A 20,068-nucleotide genomic window follows, 5' to 3' on the forward strand; every position below is an offset into this window, starting at 1 on the left:
GTTAGTTTCGTATATGCAGTATTTATCTTGACTCCACTCATTTTATTTCTTGTGCTTGATACTTTATCCACTCAATCTTCGAGATGATCACTTTCTTATCTATGCAGTCTCCCGTTGTTATTCCTGATACCTAGCAGATACTAGATGCCATGCTTACCTGTTTATGCTTACCTGTTTGATTACTGTTTATTTATGCTTAGTATTGAGCATGCGGATTCATGTAGCATACCTGATTTCCTGTTATATATATATGATGACTGTTGCATTATTCGCATCATGTCATTGCATGCATAGCCGACGACTTTGGCTCCCTTGTGGTTGAGACGGTCGTTGGCCTGGGCCGCACGCTCGGCCACTCATGGGTAGTGGTAGCTTGGAGCGTGCCGCATGTCCTGTCATGCCCCCCACTCGCTCACTCATGGGTAGTGTCTGCTGGAGTCACGGGCAGCAGGGACCCCCGTCGCAGACGTAGCTATTCAGCTACTATGCAACTGTCCCCTCGGCCACTCGAGAGTAGTGGTAGCTGGAGTGGTGTACAGTTTGTCATTGTCCCGGCCTCTCGTCCATACTGGGGTCATGGACTTGAGGGGTGGGCGGGAGTGACCATCCGTGCATACACTACTTTTTGATATACCTGCTTATGCTGTTTATGCTTACTTATGCAGTTCTGTTATCACATACCTGTTATATATGCTTGGACACTGATTACTACTGCAGTATACTTTATATGTGATTCTGGTAGTTATGAGCAGTACTGTAGCAGTTTACTTTATCTCAGACCTTACACTGTTAGCCTAGGATATGGTTTCAGGTATGGATATATATATACTTTGTTTACCCTGTAGTATCTGCTATTTATCTTTCCGAGACTGTATCCTTTTGTATTCCTGTTCTTTATGATACTCATGTACTGTCTATCCTATTACCCGCTGAGTTTTATACTCACCATCCGCATCGGTAATTTCACCAGGTAGCTGATAGCGATGCTAGTACGCTTGGAGGAGGATCCCGACTGCCGGTCCCCTGTCACTTCTGAGGATGGTTTTACGGTTTCAGTTTTCATTTTATTGTGAGTTAAACCTTTGAATTTAGCATTGTAATAATTGAGCTGTGGACTTGTTATTCGTATTTGGTTGTTTTGCCGATGAGTCAAGCCGGGCCGGCCCGTGGTGAGTTTTTGTTATTTTATCTTTGTTATTCTTGTTTTCCGCTGTGTTTGATTGTCCAGCCGTGTGGGCTGTATATTATCTGCGTGGTTGTGATATATATTTGTATATGTATTATCTGTGGTGTTGTATACCGGTTCTATTTGTCACTGCTACAGGGGAGGTGCTGTCCGATTTTCGTCGGACAACCTTACTCTCGGGGCATGACAATTTATTGGTATCAGAGCCACAGGTTTACGATGTCAGATTCATACGTTTTGGATTTTTCGTGATTTTATTCCTCGAGGTGACTTTTTGGGATTTGGGACCAGGCGGCGGCGGAACACCTCCAAGTAATTGGCTGTAAGTTTTATAAGTACGAACTTATACTGTGTGTAATACTTATTAGTGGTTTACATCAGGATGAGGCGTGGTCGAGCGGGAGTCGGTTATCGTCGTGGTCCGGGACGACCACGGAAACAACCCATTGAGGCCGAGGAACCAGAACCAGTGACTCAGGAGGCGGATTCTTCTAGGGATCCAACGGATGTTGAGACGGCTAGTCGGGGACAGACCCATCAGACTCCTAGAGATCAGGGACGTCAGCCTCAGGAGATCCCTTCAGTCATACCATCTGGTAGGAATCAGGAATTTCAGCCTCAGGGTATTCCCTCCGGGATACCATCAGCATTTCCTACTCCTGCTACTACTGATTGGATGAGGGACAGAGCTCGGATACCGTTGCTGGCGAGGTCCGTCAAGGACAGATTTACCTTATATTTGGGCGGAGCAGATCCTTGGGCTGCTCGAAGTTGGTTGAAGAATGTAGAGAGCACCTTTGAGTACCTGAGTTGCACGGATGAGGAGAAAGTGGAATTGGCAGCGTATCATCTCCGAGATCAAGCAGTCACATGGTGGGACATGCAGAAGACGATCTTTGGAGAGCAGCGCATCACATGGGCGATGTTCCGAGATGCGTTTGAGCGGCAATATTTCCCAGCGACCTTCTGTCTAGCTCGACGCCAAGAATTTCTGAATCTCAAGCAGGGCGATCGGTCAGTGATGGAGTACAATGCTGAATTCTGTAGGTTGGCAGAATTTTGTCCTCACTTAGTGGCACAAGATTATGATCGTATGCAGCAGTTCACTCAGGGTCTTGTAGCATACATTCGGATTCGGATGTCAGGATTTCCAGGTAGTTCCTATCGGGAGGTTCTAGATCGAGCACTATTCATAGAGATGACTCAGCAGCAGGTAAATCAGGAGAAAGGACATGAAAAGCAGTCGTCGCAAAAGAGAGGGAATAGAGGTCAGAGTTCACGGGCTCCTTCCGGAGGATCTTCTCGGCCTCAGAAGACTGGGCGAACATCGGATGGAGGTTCTCGTCCCCCTCATCATGATCAGAAGAACTTTGGTGGGACCAGGTGTTTTCAGTGTGGGTCCAAGAGTCACACCAGGAATAGTTGCCCGTTGGATCATGCTATATGTTTCTACTGTAAACTTCCGGGGCATGAGAGTCGGGATTGTACTCTGAAAGCACAGTTGGAGGCTCCTAAAGTTACATCTCAGGGGGAATCATCCTCTCAGTCCCGTTCACAGAGGAGATCGCAGAAGACCCAGAGTGCCCCACGTCAGCAACGACCACAGCCTTCTCAGGGACAGATATACCATGTGCAGGGTCAGGAGCCAGCGACCACACAGTATTCTGCCGCAGCGTTTTCTCATCAGGCATTCAGCTTTCATCCAGCATATCAGCCTCAGTCTCAGTATCAGCAGCCGGTTCCCACACCTAAGATGCCAGCGCAGGCCACTTCAGGGATACCACAGCCGAGCTCAGAGGTGGGTCGTGTTTATGCTGTTACACGGGAGGAGGCACAGAGAGCTGAGGGATCGGTTTTCTGAGGTACTATTTCAGTTTATACATTTACTGCAGATTTATTGATAGATACTGGTAGTTCCCATTCTTTCATATCTCGAGTATTTCTGGGTAAAATCGGGAGATTGCCTAGTCGTCGGACACACGGGCTGACAGTATCTCTACCATCTGGCGAGGTACTAAGTATTAGTCTAGAAGTCAAAGGATGTCCTTTAGACTTCAATGGTCAGACTATTATGGTGGATCTGCAGGTATTGGAGATGGTGGAATTTGACATTATATTGGGCATGGATTGGCTGGCCATGAACCATGCCACAGTTGACTGCAGAGCGAGAGTAGTCACATTCCGACCTCCCGGTTTACCATCGTGGTCATTCATCGGAATCGGGGGTGATGGGATATCAGTCATATCAGCAATGCAAGCGAAAAGATTACTGTCGCAGGGTTGCCAGGGATATTTGCTGTCTATGGTTAAAGTTGATACAGATGCATTACCACGACTCTCGGACGTTCCTATTGTTCAAGAATTTTCAGATGTATTCCCTGACGAACTCCCCGGTTTGCCTCCTAAAAGGCAAGTCGAGTTTACGATTGAGTTGGTTCCGGGAACCGCACCGGTATCCAAGACCCCTTATCGCATGGCACCAAAGGAGTTAGAGGAGCTGAAGGTTCAGTTACAGGAGTTGTTGGACAGAGGATTTATCCGTCCCAGTGTTTCTCCGTGGGGAGCACCAGTACTCTTCGTTAAGAAGAAAGACGGATCACTGAGACTATGTATTGATTACCGACAGTTGAATGCGGTCACTATCAAGAACAAATATCCACTGCCACGTATAGAAGATTTATTTGATCAGCTGAAGGACACCTGTGTATATTCAAAGATTGATTTGCGCTCAGGCTATCATCAGCTCAGGGTTGGAGATGCGAATATTCCGAAGACAGCATTTCGCACTCGTTATGGTCATTACGAGTTCTTGGTAATGCCATTTGGGCTTACCAATGCCCCAGCAGTGTTTATGGATCTGATGAACAGAGTATTCCTCGAGTATTTGGATCAGTTCATTATTGTGTTTATCGACGATATTCTGATATATTCACGATCTGAGGAGGAGCACATGCGACATCTTCGCATAGTTTTGGAGACGCTTCGGCGAGAACACCTCTATGCGAAGTTTAGTAAATGCGCCTTTTGGCTACCTTCGGTGGGTTTTCTTGGACATGTTGTCTCCAGCAGAGGTATATCTGTGGATCCACAGAAGATTGAGGCCATCACTGGTTGGGAGCAGCCGAAGACAGTACAGGAGATTCGTAGCTTTTTGGGATTAGTTGGGTATTATCGGAGATTTGTTGAGGGCTTTTCCAGCATAGCCTTACCATTGACTCGATTGACCCGGAAGGGAGAGAAGTTTAGCTGGACAAAATCTTGTGAGCAGAGCTTCCAGGAGCTCAAATGGAGACTTGTTACTGCACCAGTGTTAGTACTTCCTTCTGGCGTTGATGGATTTGTACTTTTCACGGATGTGTCTTATCAGGGATTGGGTGCCGTACTTATGCAGCGCGATCGTGTGGTGTCATATGCCTCACGTCAGCTGAAAGATCATGAGAGGAACTATCCAGTTCATGATTTGGAGTTGGCAGCTATCATCTTCGCACTGAAGATTTGGCGACATCATTTATATAGGATCACCTTTGAGATTTATACAGATCATAAAAGTCTCAAATATCTGTTTACCCAGAAGGAACTGAATTTGCGACAGAGAAGATGGATGGAATTCTTGAAAGACTATGACTGCACAATTAACTATCACCCGGGGAAAGCCAACGTGGTGGCTGATGCTTTGAGCAGGAAATCCCGTGGAGTTTTGGCATGTCACCGAGTGATGGTTACAGAGTTGATACAGAGCTTCTCTGAGTTGGGGTTGATGGAGCAAGCACAGACAGAGCGAGGCTTGCTAGTCACCATGGTTGCTCAGTCACCTATAGTGGAGCGTATCAAAGAGGCTCAGGCTACAGATCAGCATCTGCAGTTTTTACGTAGTAGAGTTACCTCAGACCAGCAGACAGAGTTTACCTGTGATGATAGTGGAATTCTGTATTTTCGCGGCAGATTATGTGTCCCTGAGTCACATCCTGTTCAGGAGGACTTATTACGGGAAGCACATCGATCTAGATTTGCAATTCACCCGGGGAGTACTCGCATGTACAGGGATCTGAAACGATCATACTGGTGGAATGGTATGAAGAAGGATATTGCGACATTTGTGGCACAGTGTTTAGTTTGTCAGCAGATTAAGGCAGAGCATCAGAGACCAGCTGGGTTGCTGCAGAAGATAGAAATACCAGAATGGAAATGGGAGCATATCACGATGGACTTTGTGGTAGGACTACCTCGGACCCGGAAGGGCCATGATGCGATTTGGGTAATCGTTGATCGGTTAACCAAATCTGCGCACTTCTTACCGATCCGTCGGACGGATTCGTTGGATCGTTTGGCAGAGTTGTACTGTAGAGAGATCACCAGATTACATGGTATACCTCTGAGTATTATATCAGATAGAGATCCATGATTTACCTCTCGATTTTGGCGGAGTCTCCAGCAGGCTATGGGTACTGAACTCCGTTTTAGTACTGCATTTCACCCTCAGACGGATGGGCAGTCGGAGCGTACTATCCAGACATTGGAGGATCTATTGAGATCTTGTGTCATGGATTTCGGCGGTAGCTGGGAGGATCATTTGCACTTGGTGGAGTTTGCATACAATAACAGTTACCACTCAGCGATTCAGATGGCACCATTCGAGGCATTATATGGTAGAGCATGTAGATCTCCTACCTTATGGGACGAGGCTGGAGAATCGTCAGTCTTGGGCGCCCAGCGTATTCAGCGAGATGCAGAGTTAGTTGGTACCATCAGACGCAGGATGTCAGAAGCTCAGGACCGACAGAAAAGCTATGCAGATCGGAGACGGAGACCTTTGGAGTTCTCTGTGGGTGATCATGTGTTCCTGCGAGTGTCTCCTACCAAGGGAGTTAGGAGATTTGGATTGAAAGGGAAGTTAGCTCCTCGTTACATCGGACCCTTTCAGATACTTGAGAGGGTCGGTGAGGTAGCATATCGACTGGCGCTGCCTCCTTCACTTGCCGGGGTGCATGATGTATTTCACGTATCTATGTTGAGGAAATATGTACCACACCCTACGCATATTTTGACAGATGTCTCGATCACACTTCAGCCAGATGTAACATATGAGGAGGCTCCAGTGCGGATATTGGATCGTAAGGAACGCCAGCTGCGAAACAAGACAATCCGATTGGTCAAGGTTGGATGGGAGCAACATTCCGATGACGAGGCGACCTGGGAGCTGGAGGATGAGATCCGAGCGCGGTACCCACGGTTGTTTGATGAAGGTATGCAAGTTATTTCATTTGATGATTGACTTCGCATGTCGTTAGTCGTTTATTGCATTTATGTCGTAAATTTGGGGACCAAATTCTTATTAGAGGGGGAGAATGTGAGATACGGCAAAATAAAATAACCTATAATGAGTTAAGGGAATTTTTGGACATTTTTCTGGATTTATTTGGAGAATTTATGACAGTGTTTAAAGGGATAATGGAAATCACCATTTGGGAGACTTATTAGGGTATTAATTAGGTGGAGTAATTAAACCCTACTTATATAATGAGGAGCTACAGTGCCCTAAAAGCGCCACCTCATTCCTTCTTCGTGCCCACTCTGCCCCCTCTCGCCATTTCACCCGATTTCGCCGACAAGCTCAGCCGCGACTAATCGCCGGCGTCGGGAGTGCGAGACCAGTCTCTGGTCTTCCCCACGGTCGATCGGAGATCTCCCCGGTGGCATCCTTCGTCGAAACATAGCTTCGTGCAAGGGATTCTCGGCCGGGAGAGGGGATATCGAACTCCGGTGATACTGGAGTGAGATCTATTGTTCCAGAGCTCCATGGTGGCGAGAACCAGGTAGCTGATCCATTTTCCCGAGCCTTAGAGCCAAGCTGATACCGTCGGGTTTCCCTTCCGCTGCTGGTGGTGGCTTCCGGCAGTGAGGTAAGTTAGGTTTTGGTGCTTGCTTTGGGATTGTTGGTTTTAGTTGGAACCTGTGATTGGGATGCCGGAATGAGAGATTGAGATGTTTGAGTTTCGGTTCTGGCAGTGGTTCATTGGGAGGAGCTCGGCCAAGCTTCACCAGCAGCAATCCAACACTGGCGGACATCCCCAGCAGATGATTTCCGGCCGTGAGTCATTGGGTAAGCCATTTTCAGCTTTGGATGTAGATCTACAGTTTTGGTTGTTAGGTTTCGGTTGGGGTTATGTGTTGATTGGGTGTGATTGTGTTGTTGGTAGCTCTGTGAGAGCTCGAATCTGTGAATCTGTAGCGCTGGGCAGCATCGGTGTGCTAGCGCCGGCGATCTCACCTTCCGGCGGAGAGTCAACAGTGGGGAGCTCACCGTGAGGTAAGGTTTAGGTTTTCCGATACCTAGTTTAATTGAACTGATATTTTGTGCATTGGTGTATTGGGAAAAATGCATGATTTCGGAATTCAAATGGACATAGTTTCGGTTGGGAATTGTTTGATCTGAAGACATAAACTAGGGTTTTGGTTTAGGTCGTGCAAATTAGTGCGATTTCATTTGGATAATGACTGGAACTCAGATTAAATTCGCATGCCTTGTACACTAGTCTAGTTATTCTATTTTCTATGTATTCAGTTAAATTTTGTACGTTGACACAGGACTTTGATCGAGGCGGGTATTGTGACGAGGTTGACGTCGGATTCGACCTACATTTGAGGCGGGTACTTCTTAACTTGCTCCTTTAGATATCGGTATAAGTGCATGAGTTAGTTTCATATATGCAGTATTTATTTTGACTCCACTCATTTTATTTCTTGTGCTTGATACTTTATCCACTCAATCTTCGAGATGATCACTTTCTTATCTATACAGTCTCCCGTTGTTATTCTTGATACCTAGCAGATACTAGATGCCATGCTTACCTGTTTATGCTTACCTGTTTGATTACTGTTTATTTATGCTTAGTATTGAGCATGCGGATTCATGTAGCATACCTGATTTTCTGTTATATATATATGATGACTGTTGCATTATTCGCATCATGTCATTGCATGCATAGCCGACGACTTTGGCTCCCTTGTGGTTGAGACGGTCGTTGGCCTGGGCCGCACGCTCGGCCACTCATGGGTAGTGGTAGCTTGGAGCGTGCCGCATGTCCTGTCATGCCCCCCACTCGCTCACTCATGGGTAGTGTCTGCTGGAGTCGCGGGCAGCAGGGACCCCCGTCGCAGACGTAGCTATTCAGCTACTATGCAACTGTCCCCTCGGCCACTCGAGAGTAGTGGTAGCTGGAGTGTGTACAGTTTGTCATTGTCCCGGCCTCTCGTCCATACTGGGGTCATGGACTTGAGGGGTGGGCGGGAGTGACCATCCGTGCATACGCTACTTTTTGATATACCTGCTTATGCTGTTTATGCTTACTTATGCAGTTCTGTTATCACATACCTGTTATATATGCTTGGACACTGATTACTACTGCAGTATACTTTATATGTGATTCTGGTAGTTATGAGCAGTACTGTAGCAGTTTACTTTATCTCAGACCTTACACTGTTAGCCTAGGATATGGTTTCAGGTATGGATATATATATACTTTGTTTACCCTGTAGTATCTGCTATTTATCTTTCCGAGACTGATCCTTTTGTATTCCTATTCTTTATGATACTCATGTACTGTCTATCCTATTACCCGCTGAGTTTTATACTCACCACCCGCATCGGTAATTTCACCAGGTAGCTGATAGCGATGCTAGTACGCTTGGAGGAGGATCCCGACTGCCGGTCCCCTGTCACTTCTGAGGATGGTTTTACAGTTTCGGTTTTCATTTTATTGTGAGTTAAACCTTTGAATTTAGCATTGTAATAATTGAGCTGTGGACTTGTTATTCGTATTTGGTTGTTTTGCCGATGAGTCAAGCCGGGCCGGCCCGCGGTGAGTTTTTGTTATTTTATCTTTGTTATTCTTGTTTTCCGCTGTGTTTGATTGTCCAGCCGTGTGGGCTGTATATTATCTGCATGGTTGTGATATATATTTGTATATGTATTATCTGTGGTGTTGTATACCGGTTCTATTTGTCACTGCTACAGGGGAGGTGCTGTCCGATTTTCGTCGGACAACCTTACTCTCGGGGCGTGACAGGTCTGAACCCGAAACAAGCCACGAGTCCGTACTCGTTTCCGAAGGCCCGAATGAGGTATATTTTAATTTAAACAAAAGATTTTTTAGAATTATTTCCTGTTTAAATAGTAAATTAACCAAAATAGAAAATGAAAACAAATCACTTCTTGAGGAAAATCAAAACCTCAAGGAACAAATCAAAAATTCAGATCCAACTCAAGATCTAACACTTGAGGAGGAGAATTTATCACTAAAAAATGAGATCAACAGTTTAAAAGGAATGTTAGAAAAATTCACAACAAGATCAAAAAATCTTGACTTAATCCTGAACAATCAAAAAGCATGTTATAATAAAACCGGACTCGGATACAAGTCAAACTCAAATAAAACTTTTAAGTCATTAATAACTCAATACAAATCAACTAATCAAGCTTGGGTTCCGAAAGCGTGCTTAACCACGCAAGTAGGACTCAATCAATATTATATACCTAAAGAAAAAATACATTATATAAAATCAAATAAACCAAACCAAAATTCAAAATACAAACCCAAATCAAATTCAAAATCTAAACACTTTAGAAATCAACAAAATTATCATCAAGTTAACCATAACTATAAAAAGAATCGACACAAACCAAAAATCAAAATTTAAAATAATGGCCAATAATTCAGGGGGAGGCTCCATAATAGCTGGCACCTCCAAAACTAACTTACGCGACAGGGTAACCCAAAACAAACTAACCCGGCAGGGTAATTAGGATTAGAGACCAAGTTTAACTTGAATCATGGTACTGGTGAAATTTTTGGATGATAGTACGTTAGGGAAGCTTGGGCATCGCATGTCTAGAAAGATATGGCTTCGATCTGGTGCATTTGGCCAAGTGGAACTGACCGAAGCTACCCTTAAATGGATCCTAATCAGTTAGACCAAGGTTGAGTACTAAGCTCCGTGGATAGGACTATTCAGAAAACCTCGAAAGGTTGGTTACTTCTAATGACGTCCATGTGACTCACCAAGCTTAGAAATTTATCCGAAGAATGCCTGTTTGTAGAGACCAAAACTAAACCTGAATCTAATGCTAGTAAAACCAAACTCTGTAACCAAACCAATTTCATCTCACAAAATCATAGGATTCCCTGATTGATAATATAGATCGGGTGAGATGAATAAGGCTAAAATTTTAAACTTAAAAATTAATTTCAAAATTTTAATTTTAAACTTAAAAATTAATTTCAAAATTTTAAATTTTAAACTTAAAAATTAATTTCAAAATTTTAATTTTAAACTTAAAAATTCATTTCAAAATTTTAATTTTAAACTTAAAAATTAATTTCAAAATTTTAAATTTTAAACTTAAAAATTAATTTGTTGAATTTTAAATTTTAAACTTAAAAATTAATTTCAAAATTTTAATTTTAAACTTAAAAATTAATTTCAAAATTTTAATTTTAAACTTAAAAATTAATTTCAAAATTTTAATTTTAAACTTAAAAATTAATTAATTTCAAAATTTTAATTTTAAACTTAAAAATTAATTAATTTCAAAATTTTAATTTTAAACTTAAAAATTAATTTCAAAATTTTAATTTTAAACTTAAAAATTAATTTCAAAATTTTAATTTTAAACGTAAAAATTAATTTCAAAATTTTAATTTTAAACTTAAAAATTAATTTCAAATTTTTTATTTTAAACTTAAAAATTAATTTCAAAATTTTAATTTTAAACTTAAAAATTAATTTCAAAATTTTAAATTTTAAACTTAAAAATTAATTTCAAAACTTTAATTTTAAAACTTAAAAATTAATTTCAAATCTTTAAAACTTAACTTAAATAAGGTCTGCTCAAAAAGACTAACTTTAAATCCCACTTACTGTAGGAAACCAAGTGGATTTTGGACAGTGGTTGCTCCAAACATATGACTGGAGATCACACCAAGTTCACTCAACTCACTTACAAAAGCTTAGGAACAGTTGCCTTTGGAAACAACGGCAAACTCAAGGTAATTGGTATAGGTAATATTGAATTAAAATTAGACTTTATAATTACAAATGTTTTACTTATTGAAAATTTTAAATATAATCTTCTGAGTATAAGCCAATTATGTGATACTAGGTATAAGGTGAAATTTCTATCCACAGAGTGTTTAATCAAACATCTAGATAATCCTACCATGAGCCTAAAAGGTTTTAGAAAAGACAACATCTATGCCATCAACTTAACCATTTCTTCCATTAAATGTTATTTAACGCAAAAAGAAGAAACTTGGTTATGGCATAGGCGAATGTCTCACACCAACTTCAGAAATATAAGTAAACTAAATGGACTTGTGAGAGGCTTACCAAAATTACCTAACTTAGATTCAACCATATGTAATGCTTGTCAACAAGGCAAACAAACTAAATCCACTCACAAACAAACAAATCAGCCACAAACTAACTCAATATTAGAACTTCTACATTTAGACCTTTTTGACTCCCATGGAGTCAAATCTATAAATGGAAACTTATATTGTTTAGTAATTATAGATGATTATTCTAGGTTTACTTGGGTAAAATTCTTAAAACATAAAGATGAAACTTTTGAAATTTTTACAAATTTTTGCAAACAAATTGAAAACGAAAAAGATATTAAAATTAAAAGAATTAGGAGTGACAACGGAGGAGAATTTAAAAATCACAACTTTAACAGTTTCTGTCTTGAAAACGGTTACCACCATGAGTTCTCATGCCCTAAAACCCCCCAACAAAATGGGATTGTAGAAAGAAAAAATAGAACCTTACTTGAAGCTTCTAGAACAATGTTAAATGAGTATAACCTACCTAAATACTTTTGGGCAGAAGCTGTTAGTACAGCCTGCTATGTACAGAACAGAACAACAATAAATAAAACCCATAACAAAACATTCTTCGAAATGTTTTATAATAAACAACCAAATATAAAATATTTTAAAGTATTTGGGTGCCCAGTCTTTATTTTAAATACAAGAGAACACTTAGGAAAATTCTCCTCTAAAATTGAAAATGGAATTTTTGTAGGATATTCCCTAAATAGTAGAGGCTATAGAATTTACAATAAGGTTACCTTAAAAATTGAAGAAACAACTAATGTAAAATTTGAAGAAACTAAACAAGACTTAGAACTTACACAACCACCTGAATTTGTTCCAGAAACCAAGCAGACTCTAAGTCATGAAGAAGAGGAACAACATCAAGAAAGTCAACCCACTAGAACAATAAGGGTTAACCCAAATCACCCAACTGATCAAATAATTGGTGACCCAGACTTGAGAGTTCAAACCAGATCATCTTTTAGAAACCTAAGTCAAATTTCTTTAATTTCAAAAATTGAACCCAAAACTGTGGATGAATCCTTACTAGACCCAGACTGGATTATAGCTATGCAAGAGGAACTAGCCCAATTTGAACGTAATGAAGTTTGGGACCTAGTACCACCACCTAAGAACAAGAAAATAATATAAACAAAATGGGTATTCAGAAACAAATTAAGTGAAACTGGAGAAATTACTAGAAATAAAGCTAGGCTAGTTGCCAAAGGGTTTAGTCAGGTTGAAGGACTTGACTATGATGAAACCTATGCCCCAGTAGCCAGATTAGAATCCATTAGAATGTTACTAAGTTATGCAGCCCACAAGGGATTTAAACTATACCAAATGGATGTTAAGTCTGCCTTTCTTAATGGACTAATTAAAGAAGAAGTTTATGTAGGTTAGCCTCCTGGGTTTGAAAGTCTAGAACACCCTGATCATGTTTTCAAGTTAAAGAAAGCTTTATATGGCCTTAAACAAGCACCCAGGGCATGGTATGAAAGACTAACATCGTACTTAACATCTAAAGGATTCAACCAAGGTCAAATTGACCCAACCTTGTTTGTTAAATCTTTTAATGCAGACATATTTATTGCACAAATATACGTAGATGATATAATATTTGGTTCAACAAATTCAGAATTTTTAGAAGAATTTATTAATCTAATGGAAAAAGAATTTGAAATGAGCTTAGTAGGAAAATTAACTAATTTCTTAGGATTACAAATCAAACAAACAAATGAAGGAAATTATATTTATCAACATAAATACACTAAAGACTTACTTAAAAAATTCGGAATGGAAAATACAAAAGAAATAAAAACACCTATGGCAGTAAACACAATCTTAGACAATGACCCAAATGGAAAACCAATTGACTTAAAACATTATAGGAGTGCAATAGGTAGCCTACTGTACTTAACTGCAAGCCGACCTGATATTTTATTTGCAGTTAGTATGTGTGCTAGATATCAAACTTGTGCTAAGGAATCCCATTTGACACAAGTTAAAAGAATTTTTAGATATCTTAAAGGAATAACAAATGTAGGAATCTGGTATCCTAGGACAAATAATTTTGAACTAATAGGGTACTCTGACTCAGATTATGCTGGATGTAAATTAGACCGCAAAAGCACAAGTGGTGGATGCCAATTACTAGGTTCATCACTTGTTAGCTGGTTTAGTAGAAAGCAACATTGTGTTGCTCTATCTACAACTGAGTCAGAATACATAGCTATAGGCGAATGTGTTGCACAATTATTATGGATGATGCATACTCTAAAATATTTCAACTTAAATATCATAAATGTAAAAGTATTAATTGACAATATAAGTTCAATTAACTTAACCAAGAACCCTGTGCATCATTCAAGAACCAAACATATTGAAATTAGGCACCACTTTATCAGGGATCATGTTACTAAAGGTGATATTGAACTCAAATATATTGAGTCCAAATCAAATTTAGCAGACATTTTCACAAAACCACTCCCTGAAAGTGAGTTTAGCAACTTACGTCGAAAATTAGGGATGTGCTCAATAGACTAGAAATTTTAAATTTCAAAAATACTTTCAAAAATGGTTTTATCAATTTATAAGTTAAACTTGTTTGTTTTCAAAGCTTTCCATTTTTAGATTTTCAAAAACAGTTTTGGCCTTAGACTAGTTTTGAATCCTTAGAAAGCATGTACCCATAGGTCTAGTTTTTGAGCATCTCACCAACACCTTAGGTTTACCTTGCTTGTGGTTGACAAACATAGAAAGGGGTGAGATGCATAGGCCAATTGTCTGGACTTAAGATGCTTATTTCAGTGCATCAGCATAAGTCTGGATGTTAAATACAACTCAGATATTAATCAGATTAAGTTGATCAGTCAAGTCAACTTAATCTGACTAACCAAGTGAAAGCTACTATCTTCTGATAGTTAGTTAGTACCTAATTGTTAGACATCTGGTTAAATTTAAGTATCAAGATCAGGGGGAGAATTAACTAAAAATTTTGTGTGTTTGAAAAATGTTTTTAAAACTAATTTATGTTTACAAAAAGTTAAACTTAACTAAGTGTTTGAAAAACTTGGAAGGTTAATTCCACCTAATTTTCAAACCTGATTTAAAAAGTTGACTATTAAACTTTACAAATTTAGCTTTTATCAAATTCGCCTTAAAAATTTATTTTGGCAAAATTTAATATCACTTAATTTTTGCGTTGTTTTGAAAAAGTGAAGTTGAAAATTTACCTTTTGAAAAGTAAATGTTACTTAAATCGAAAATTTTTTTTGAAAAGTTGAAAAACCTGATTTAAAAATTTTACACGCCTGAAAGGTTAAAACTTGATTAACTTTATACTTTTCAAAATTCAACTTGTCTCCCCCAAGACAACTTGATTAACTTTATACTTTTACTTGGATTTTTTCTTGAATTTTTGAACCAAACTCAGGTATTTTTCAAGATCAGCTGTTTTACAGTAACTCTACACTATGTTTACCCTTGTTTTTTTTGATGAATGCCAAAGGGGGAGGGTTAGGTGGTTAAGTTAGAGCAACTAAATGCAAACTTGAAAAACTAACTTAAAAACCTCGAAAATCATGCTTGATTTTTGCATATATTTATCACTAACTTAACCAGGTTGTCATTCCATCAAAAAGGGGGAGATTGTTGGTGCGGTTAGCACTAACGGTCTAACCCAGGTTTTGATGAATGACAAATCAGGTTAAGTTAGGTTCGTCGTTATCTAACTCTCTGATCGAGTGTGCAGGATAAGTCCAGCTAGGTCGACGGGATGACCGGATAGCTGGCAAGAAGTCCAAGCGGGTCGACGGGCTGACCGGACGCTTGGCGAGAAGTCCAGCTAGGTCGACGGGCTGACCGGATAGCTGGCGAGAAGTCCAAGCGGGTCGACGGGCTGACCGGACGCTTGGCAAGAAGTCCAGCTAGGTCGATGGGCTGACCGGATAGCTGGCAAGAAGTCCAGACGGGTCGAAGGGCTGACCGGACGTCTGGCAGGTAAGTGAGGTAAGTCACTGGAGGGGAGTGACTGCGAGGACGCGTTCCCGGGAAGGGAACATTAGGCGTCGATCCGGCTTAGAACCATTTCGGATGTCTAAGTCGAGATCGTGACTAGATTCCGGTCTCGGAAAGATGGAATCTAAGTCATACTACTTGTGCTAATTCCTACTATGATAAAATGTGCTAACAATCTGTTTTACAGGATATATATTGCCTCGGACTAACTTTGTTTTGCAGGAAAAAGGAGATTTCTGGAACAAGGTGGTCCGGGCGCCCAGAGGTCCGAGCGCCCGGAAGGGATCCGGGCGCCCGGAAGGTAAATCTATCCAGCCAAGTCGTTGCCACGTGGAGCATCTCGGTTTGAGCAGCTACGTCACATTCCAGGCGCCCGGAAGGAATCCAGGCGCCCGGAGCAACATATAAAAGAAGCCCCAGGCAGGAGCTTCAGTATCAATAATTAATCTGAGAACTCTTCTACTGCTGGTCTTGCTGCTCGACGTTTAGTGCGACACCAACAACGCTCCGACAAAGTGCTCCTTCGGTTTTTATTTAATTTCCTTGTCGGTATTGCTTTATTTTCACTAGCATTTCCTTTATTCATTCTGTAATCATATTTCGACTTGTTAGTGATTGCCCAACGAAAGTGGTCAAGGACCACGGGCCTTAGAGTAGGAGTCGTCACAGGCTCCGAACGAAGTAAAAAATATTTGTGTCTATTTTACTTTTCTGCTGCGTTCATACTCTAAAATTTCTAATCGATATTCACCCCCCCCCCTCTATCGAATCTAACGGTCCTACAGGCAGGGGCACTGGGGGGTGAGCGTATTCACCTTTTGCCACAATGATGACAATTTTTCAGATTTAATAGAGAGAATCATGGAAGTATTTATGGATGATTTCTTAGTTTATGGAAATGATTTTGATACTTATTTACTAAATCTTTCTATGGTTCTTCAACGGTGTGAAGATGTAAATTTGGTGTTAAATTGGAGAAAATGTCACTTCATGGTTAAAGAAGAAATTGTTTTGGGACACAAGATATCAAAGCATGAGATTGAAGTAGATCAAGCCAAGGTGGAAGTAATAGAGAAGTTACCCCCGCCGATTAATGTGAAAGGAGTAAGGAGTTTCTTGGGGCATGCTGGATTCTATAGGCGCTTTATTAAGGACTTCTCAAAAATTTCTAAGCCACTTACAAATTTGTTGAATAAAGATGTTGAATTTGTTTTGATGATTATTGTATGGAAGCTTTCAAAAAGATTAAAGGTGCCTTATCTCAGCCCCAGTAATCCAAGCACCAGATTGGGAGCTGCCATTTGAGATTATGTGTGATGCTAGTGATTTTGTAGTAGGAGCAATTTTAGGGCAAAGGAAGAACAACATTTTACATGTAATTCACTATGCAAGCAAGACACTAGATGCAACTCAAGTAAACTATTCCACTACAGAAAAGGAATTCCTAGCAATAGTTTTTGCATTTGATAATTTCAGATCTTACCTAGTAGGTTCAAAAGTGATAGTTTATACTGATCATGCGGTCATTCGGTACTTACTAGATAAGAAGGATGCTAAACCATGGCTTATCAGATGGATCTTACTTCTTCAGGAATTCAATTTAGAGATCAGAGATAAGAAAGGGGAAAAGAATGTAGTGGCGGACCATTTGTCTCGAGTATGGAAAAATGGAGAAAAGGATGTAGAATGTGATGTACCTATTAATGATATTTTTCCAGATGAACATCTATTAGCATTGGCATGTGTAAAGACACCATGGTATGCTGATTTTGTTAATTATCTAGCAAGTGGAGTTCTTTCCCCAAATTTTTCTAGACAACAAAAAAAAAATTTCTTTCAGATGTTAAAAATTATATTCGGGATGAACCACTTCTTTACAAAATATGTAGTGATATGATCTATCGAAGATGTGTACTAGAGGAAGAAGTTATGGATATATTGTTCCATTGTCATTCTTCAACATATGGAGGGCATTTGGGATGTTCAAAGACATCTGCAAAAATTCTACAGGCAGGGTTTTACCAGCCTACTCTATTCAAAGATACACGGGAATTTGTACAATCCTATGATCAATGTCAAAGGACTGGAAATATCACTAGGAGAAATGAAATGCCACTAAACTACATTCTTGAAGTTGAATTATTTAATGTATGGGGGATAAATTTTATGGGGCCATTTCCTTCTGGTGTCGATGGACTATGTGTCAAAATGGGTGGAGGCAATAGCTTCTCTTACAAGTGATGCAAAAACAATCATCAAATTGTTTAAAAAGACAATCTTAGCACGATTTGGCATACCTAAGGCTGTCATTAGTGATGGGGGATCACATTTTATAGAAAAATAGTTCGAAAACTTACTCAACAAATATGGAGTAAATCACAAAGTGGCAACACCATACCATCCACAAACTAATGGGCAGGTTGGATCTCTAATCATGAAATCAAGGTTATACTAGAGAAAATAGTCTCAACTTCACGTAAAGATTGGTCATTGAAGTTAGATGATGCTTTATGGGCATATCGTACTACCTACAAAACTCCTATTAGTATGACTCCATTTCGATTAGTCTATGAAAAGCCATGTCATCTTCCAGTTGAATTGGAACATAAAGCTTATTGGGTAATTACAAAACTCAACATGAATCTCAGGATAGCAGGAGAAAAAAGAAAACTTCAGTTGAATGAACTTGAGGAATTAAGGATGGATGCTTATGAACATGCCCGATCTTATAAGGAAAGGACAAAGAAATGACATAATCAATATATTTTACGCAGAGATTTTAAAGAAGGAGACTTAGTTTTATTATTTAATTCAAGGTTAAAACTTTTTCCAAGAAAACTTAAGTCATGATGGACAGGTTAATTCAAGGTTAAAAAGGTTTATCCTTTCGGAGTAGTAGATATTTGGAATGAAGAGCTGGGAATTATTATGGTGAACGGTCAACGTCTAAAAAGATATATACATGGTATGAATTTGGAAGAGAAATAAAAATTATATTTCTTTGAACATCGCCCCCCAGATTCAGAAGACCGGTTGAGCTAATGACCTTAAACAAGTATTTCTTGGGAGGCAACCCAAGGGATTCTTTTAGATTAGATTCAATTTGTAATTATCTTTTTCATTAATTAGTGCTTTTTGTTTGAGTGTATACTAAAACCCTAGCTTTTGTAAACATTTATTTTTGAAATAAAAGAATCACATTGGTCAAATGTCTACATTTATTTGTTAAGTGTAGTTGTTCAATTAATTTATATTGTAGATAACATGGTGTGTGGTGTCATACACAGAAGATCATGTTATCAGTTCTTTATAAATTATAAATTGTTGCTCATGACTAAGATAAAAAGGAACAAACCATTGGAATAGTCATAGTGTAATTAGGTATTAGTTTATCTTGACTAATAAATTACACTAGTACACTCTAAGTGCATTGAGTATGACCATTTTAGCTAAGTTTTTTTATACTGACTTAATAAAAGAACTAAACCTAAGTTATTATGGAAGTGTGTGCTCTTAATCCTAATATAATAACAAGCATATATATTTAGTATTTATTTCTTTAACTTATCAAAGGGCGAGATTTAGCTCGATAAATCAATAGGCTCAATAAGTTGGGAAATGATATTACTTATAGTGTGTGTTGTTGATTATAGAGGGAAACTGTGTCCTAGTTATCTAGGTTGAGAATGTCCCCAAGAGGAGCTCATAAGGATTGTCATGTTAAACCCTGCAGGTGAACTTAGTCCGACATGACGATAAGGTTGAGTGGTACTACTCTTGGACTAAGACATTAATTAAAGTGAGTTGTCAGTAACTCAATTAAATTAATGGACATTTGATATCTCAAACACATGGAGACTAACACACTCATAATAAGAAGGATCCCATAATGTAATTTGAGATTGGTGCGGTAGTGCAATAATAACTCTCTAGTGGAATGAGTTATTATTGATGAACTTGAGTTGTGTGTTCAGGGCGAACACGGGATACTCAAGCTCGTCAGAAGGCCAAAACCAATTTCTCCTCTAGGTCCCTGTCGTAACCTCAATGAAGCCTTAAATCCACTCATGAAAATCCCATCTTGGTGTTCAAGAGGGGGCCGACCCATGGCTTGGTGACCAAGCCATAAGGGATGACCACTTGCCCTTTGCTTGGTACCCAAGCAAGAAGGGGTCGGCCAATAAAATTCAAACTAGGAGGGGTGTTTTAAATTTTTAAAATATTTTCTTTGTAGATATCTACAAGTTTTAAAAGAGAGATTTTAAAATATAAAAATTTCTTTATTTGAATTAGGCCACATGGTTTAAAAGAAAGTTTAAAAGTTTTAAAACTTTCATTTTTTTAACCATCCTCATGGTTTTTAGAAAAAAGGAAGAGAAGTTTTAAATTTGAAACTTTCTATTTTTGTAACCATGTTATAAAAGAAAATTTTAGAAGAGAAGTTTTAAATTTTAAAACTTGGTTTTAATTTTTAAAACTTTCATTTTTT

The 20,068-nt window shown here is 39.3% G+C and overlaps 1 protein-coding gene across 1 annotated transcript; it reads left to right on the forward strand.

The window, feature by feature from the left end:
- Positions 1–1,568: 1,568 nt before the first annotated feature.
- LOC122050466 lies at positions 1,569–4,347 on the forward strand. Its single transcript, XM_042611368.1, has 3 exons — positions 1,569–3,038; positions 3,273–4,055; positions 4,156–4,347. The coding sequence occupies exons 1-3, from the start codon at positions 1,569–1,571 to the stop codon at positions 4,345–4,347; spliced, it is 2,445 nt and encodes an 814-aa protein (XP_042467302.1).
- Positions 4,348–20,068: the final 15,721 nt, after the last annotated feature.

Source organism: Zingiber officinale, chromosome 3A (assembly GCF_018446385.1).
Source record: "Zingiber officinale cultivar Zhangliang chromosome 3A, Zo_v1.1, whole genome shotgun sequence".
NCBI classification, from domain to species: Eukaryota; Viridiplantae; Streptophyta; class Magnoliopsida; order Zingiberales; family Zingiberaceae; genus Zingiber; species Zingiber officinale.

Coding starts and splice junctions, on each gene's coding strand:
- LOC122050466 (XM_042611368.1), top strand. CDS start 1,569: ATGAGGCGTGGTCGAGCGGGAGTCGGTTATCGTCGTGGTCCGGGACGA. Junction 3,039..3,272: donor CACAGAGAGCTGAGGGATCG/GTTTTCTGAGGT, acceptor GTGGATCTGCAG/GTATTGGAGATGGTGGAATT. Junction 4,056..4,155: donor TTATGGATCTGATGAACAGA/GTATTCCTCGAG, acceptor ATCTTCGCATAG/TTTTGGAGACGCTTCGGCGA.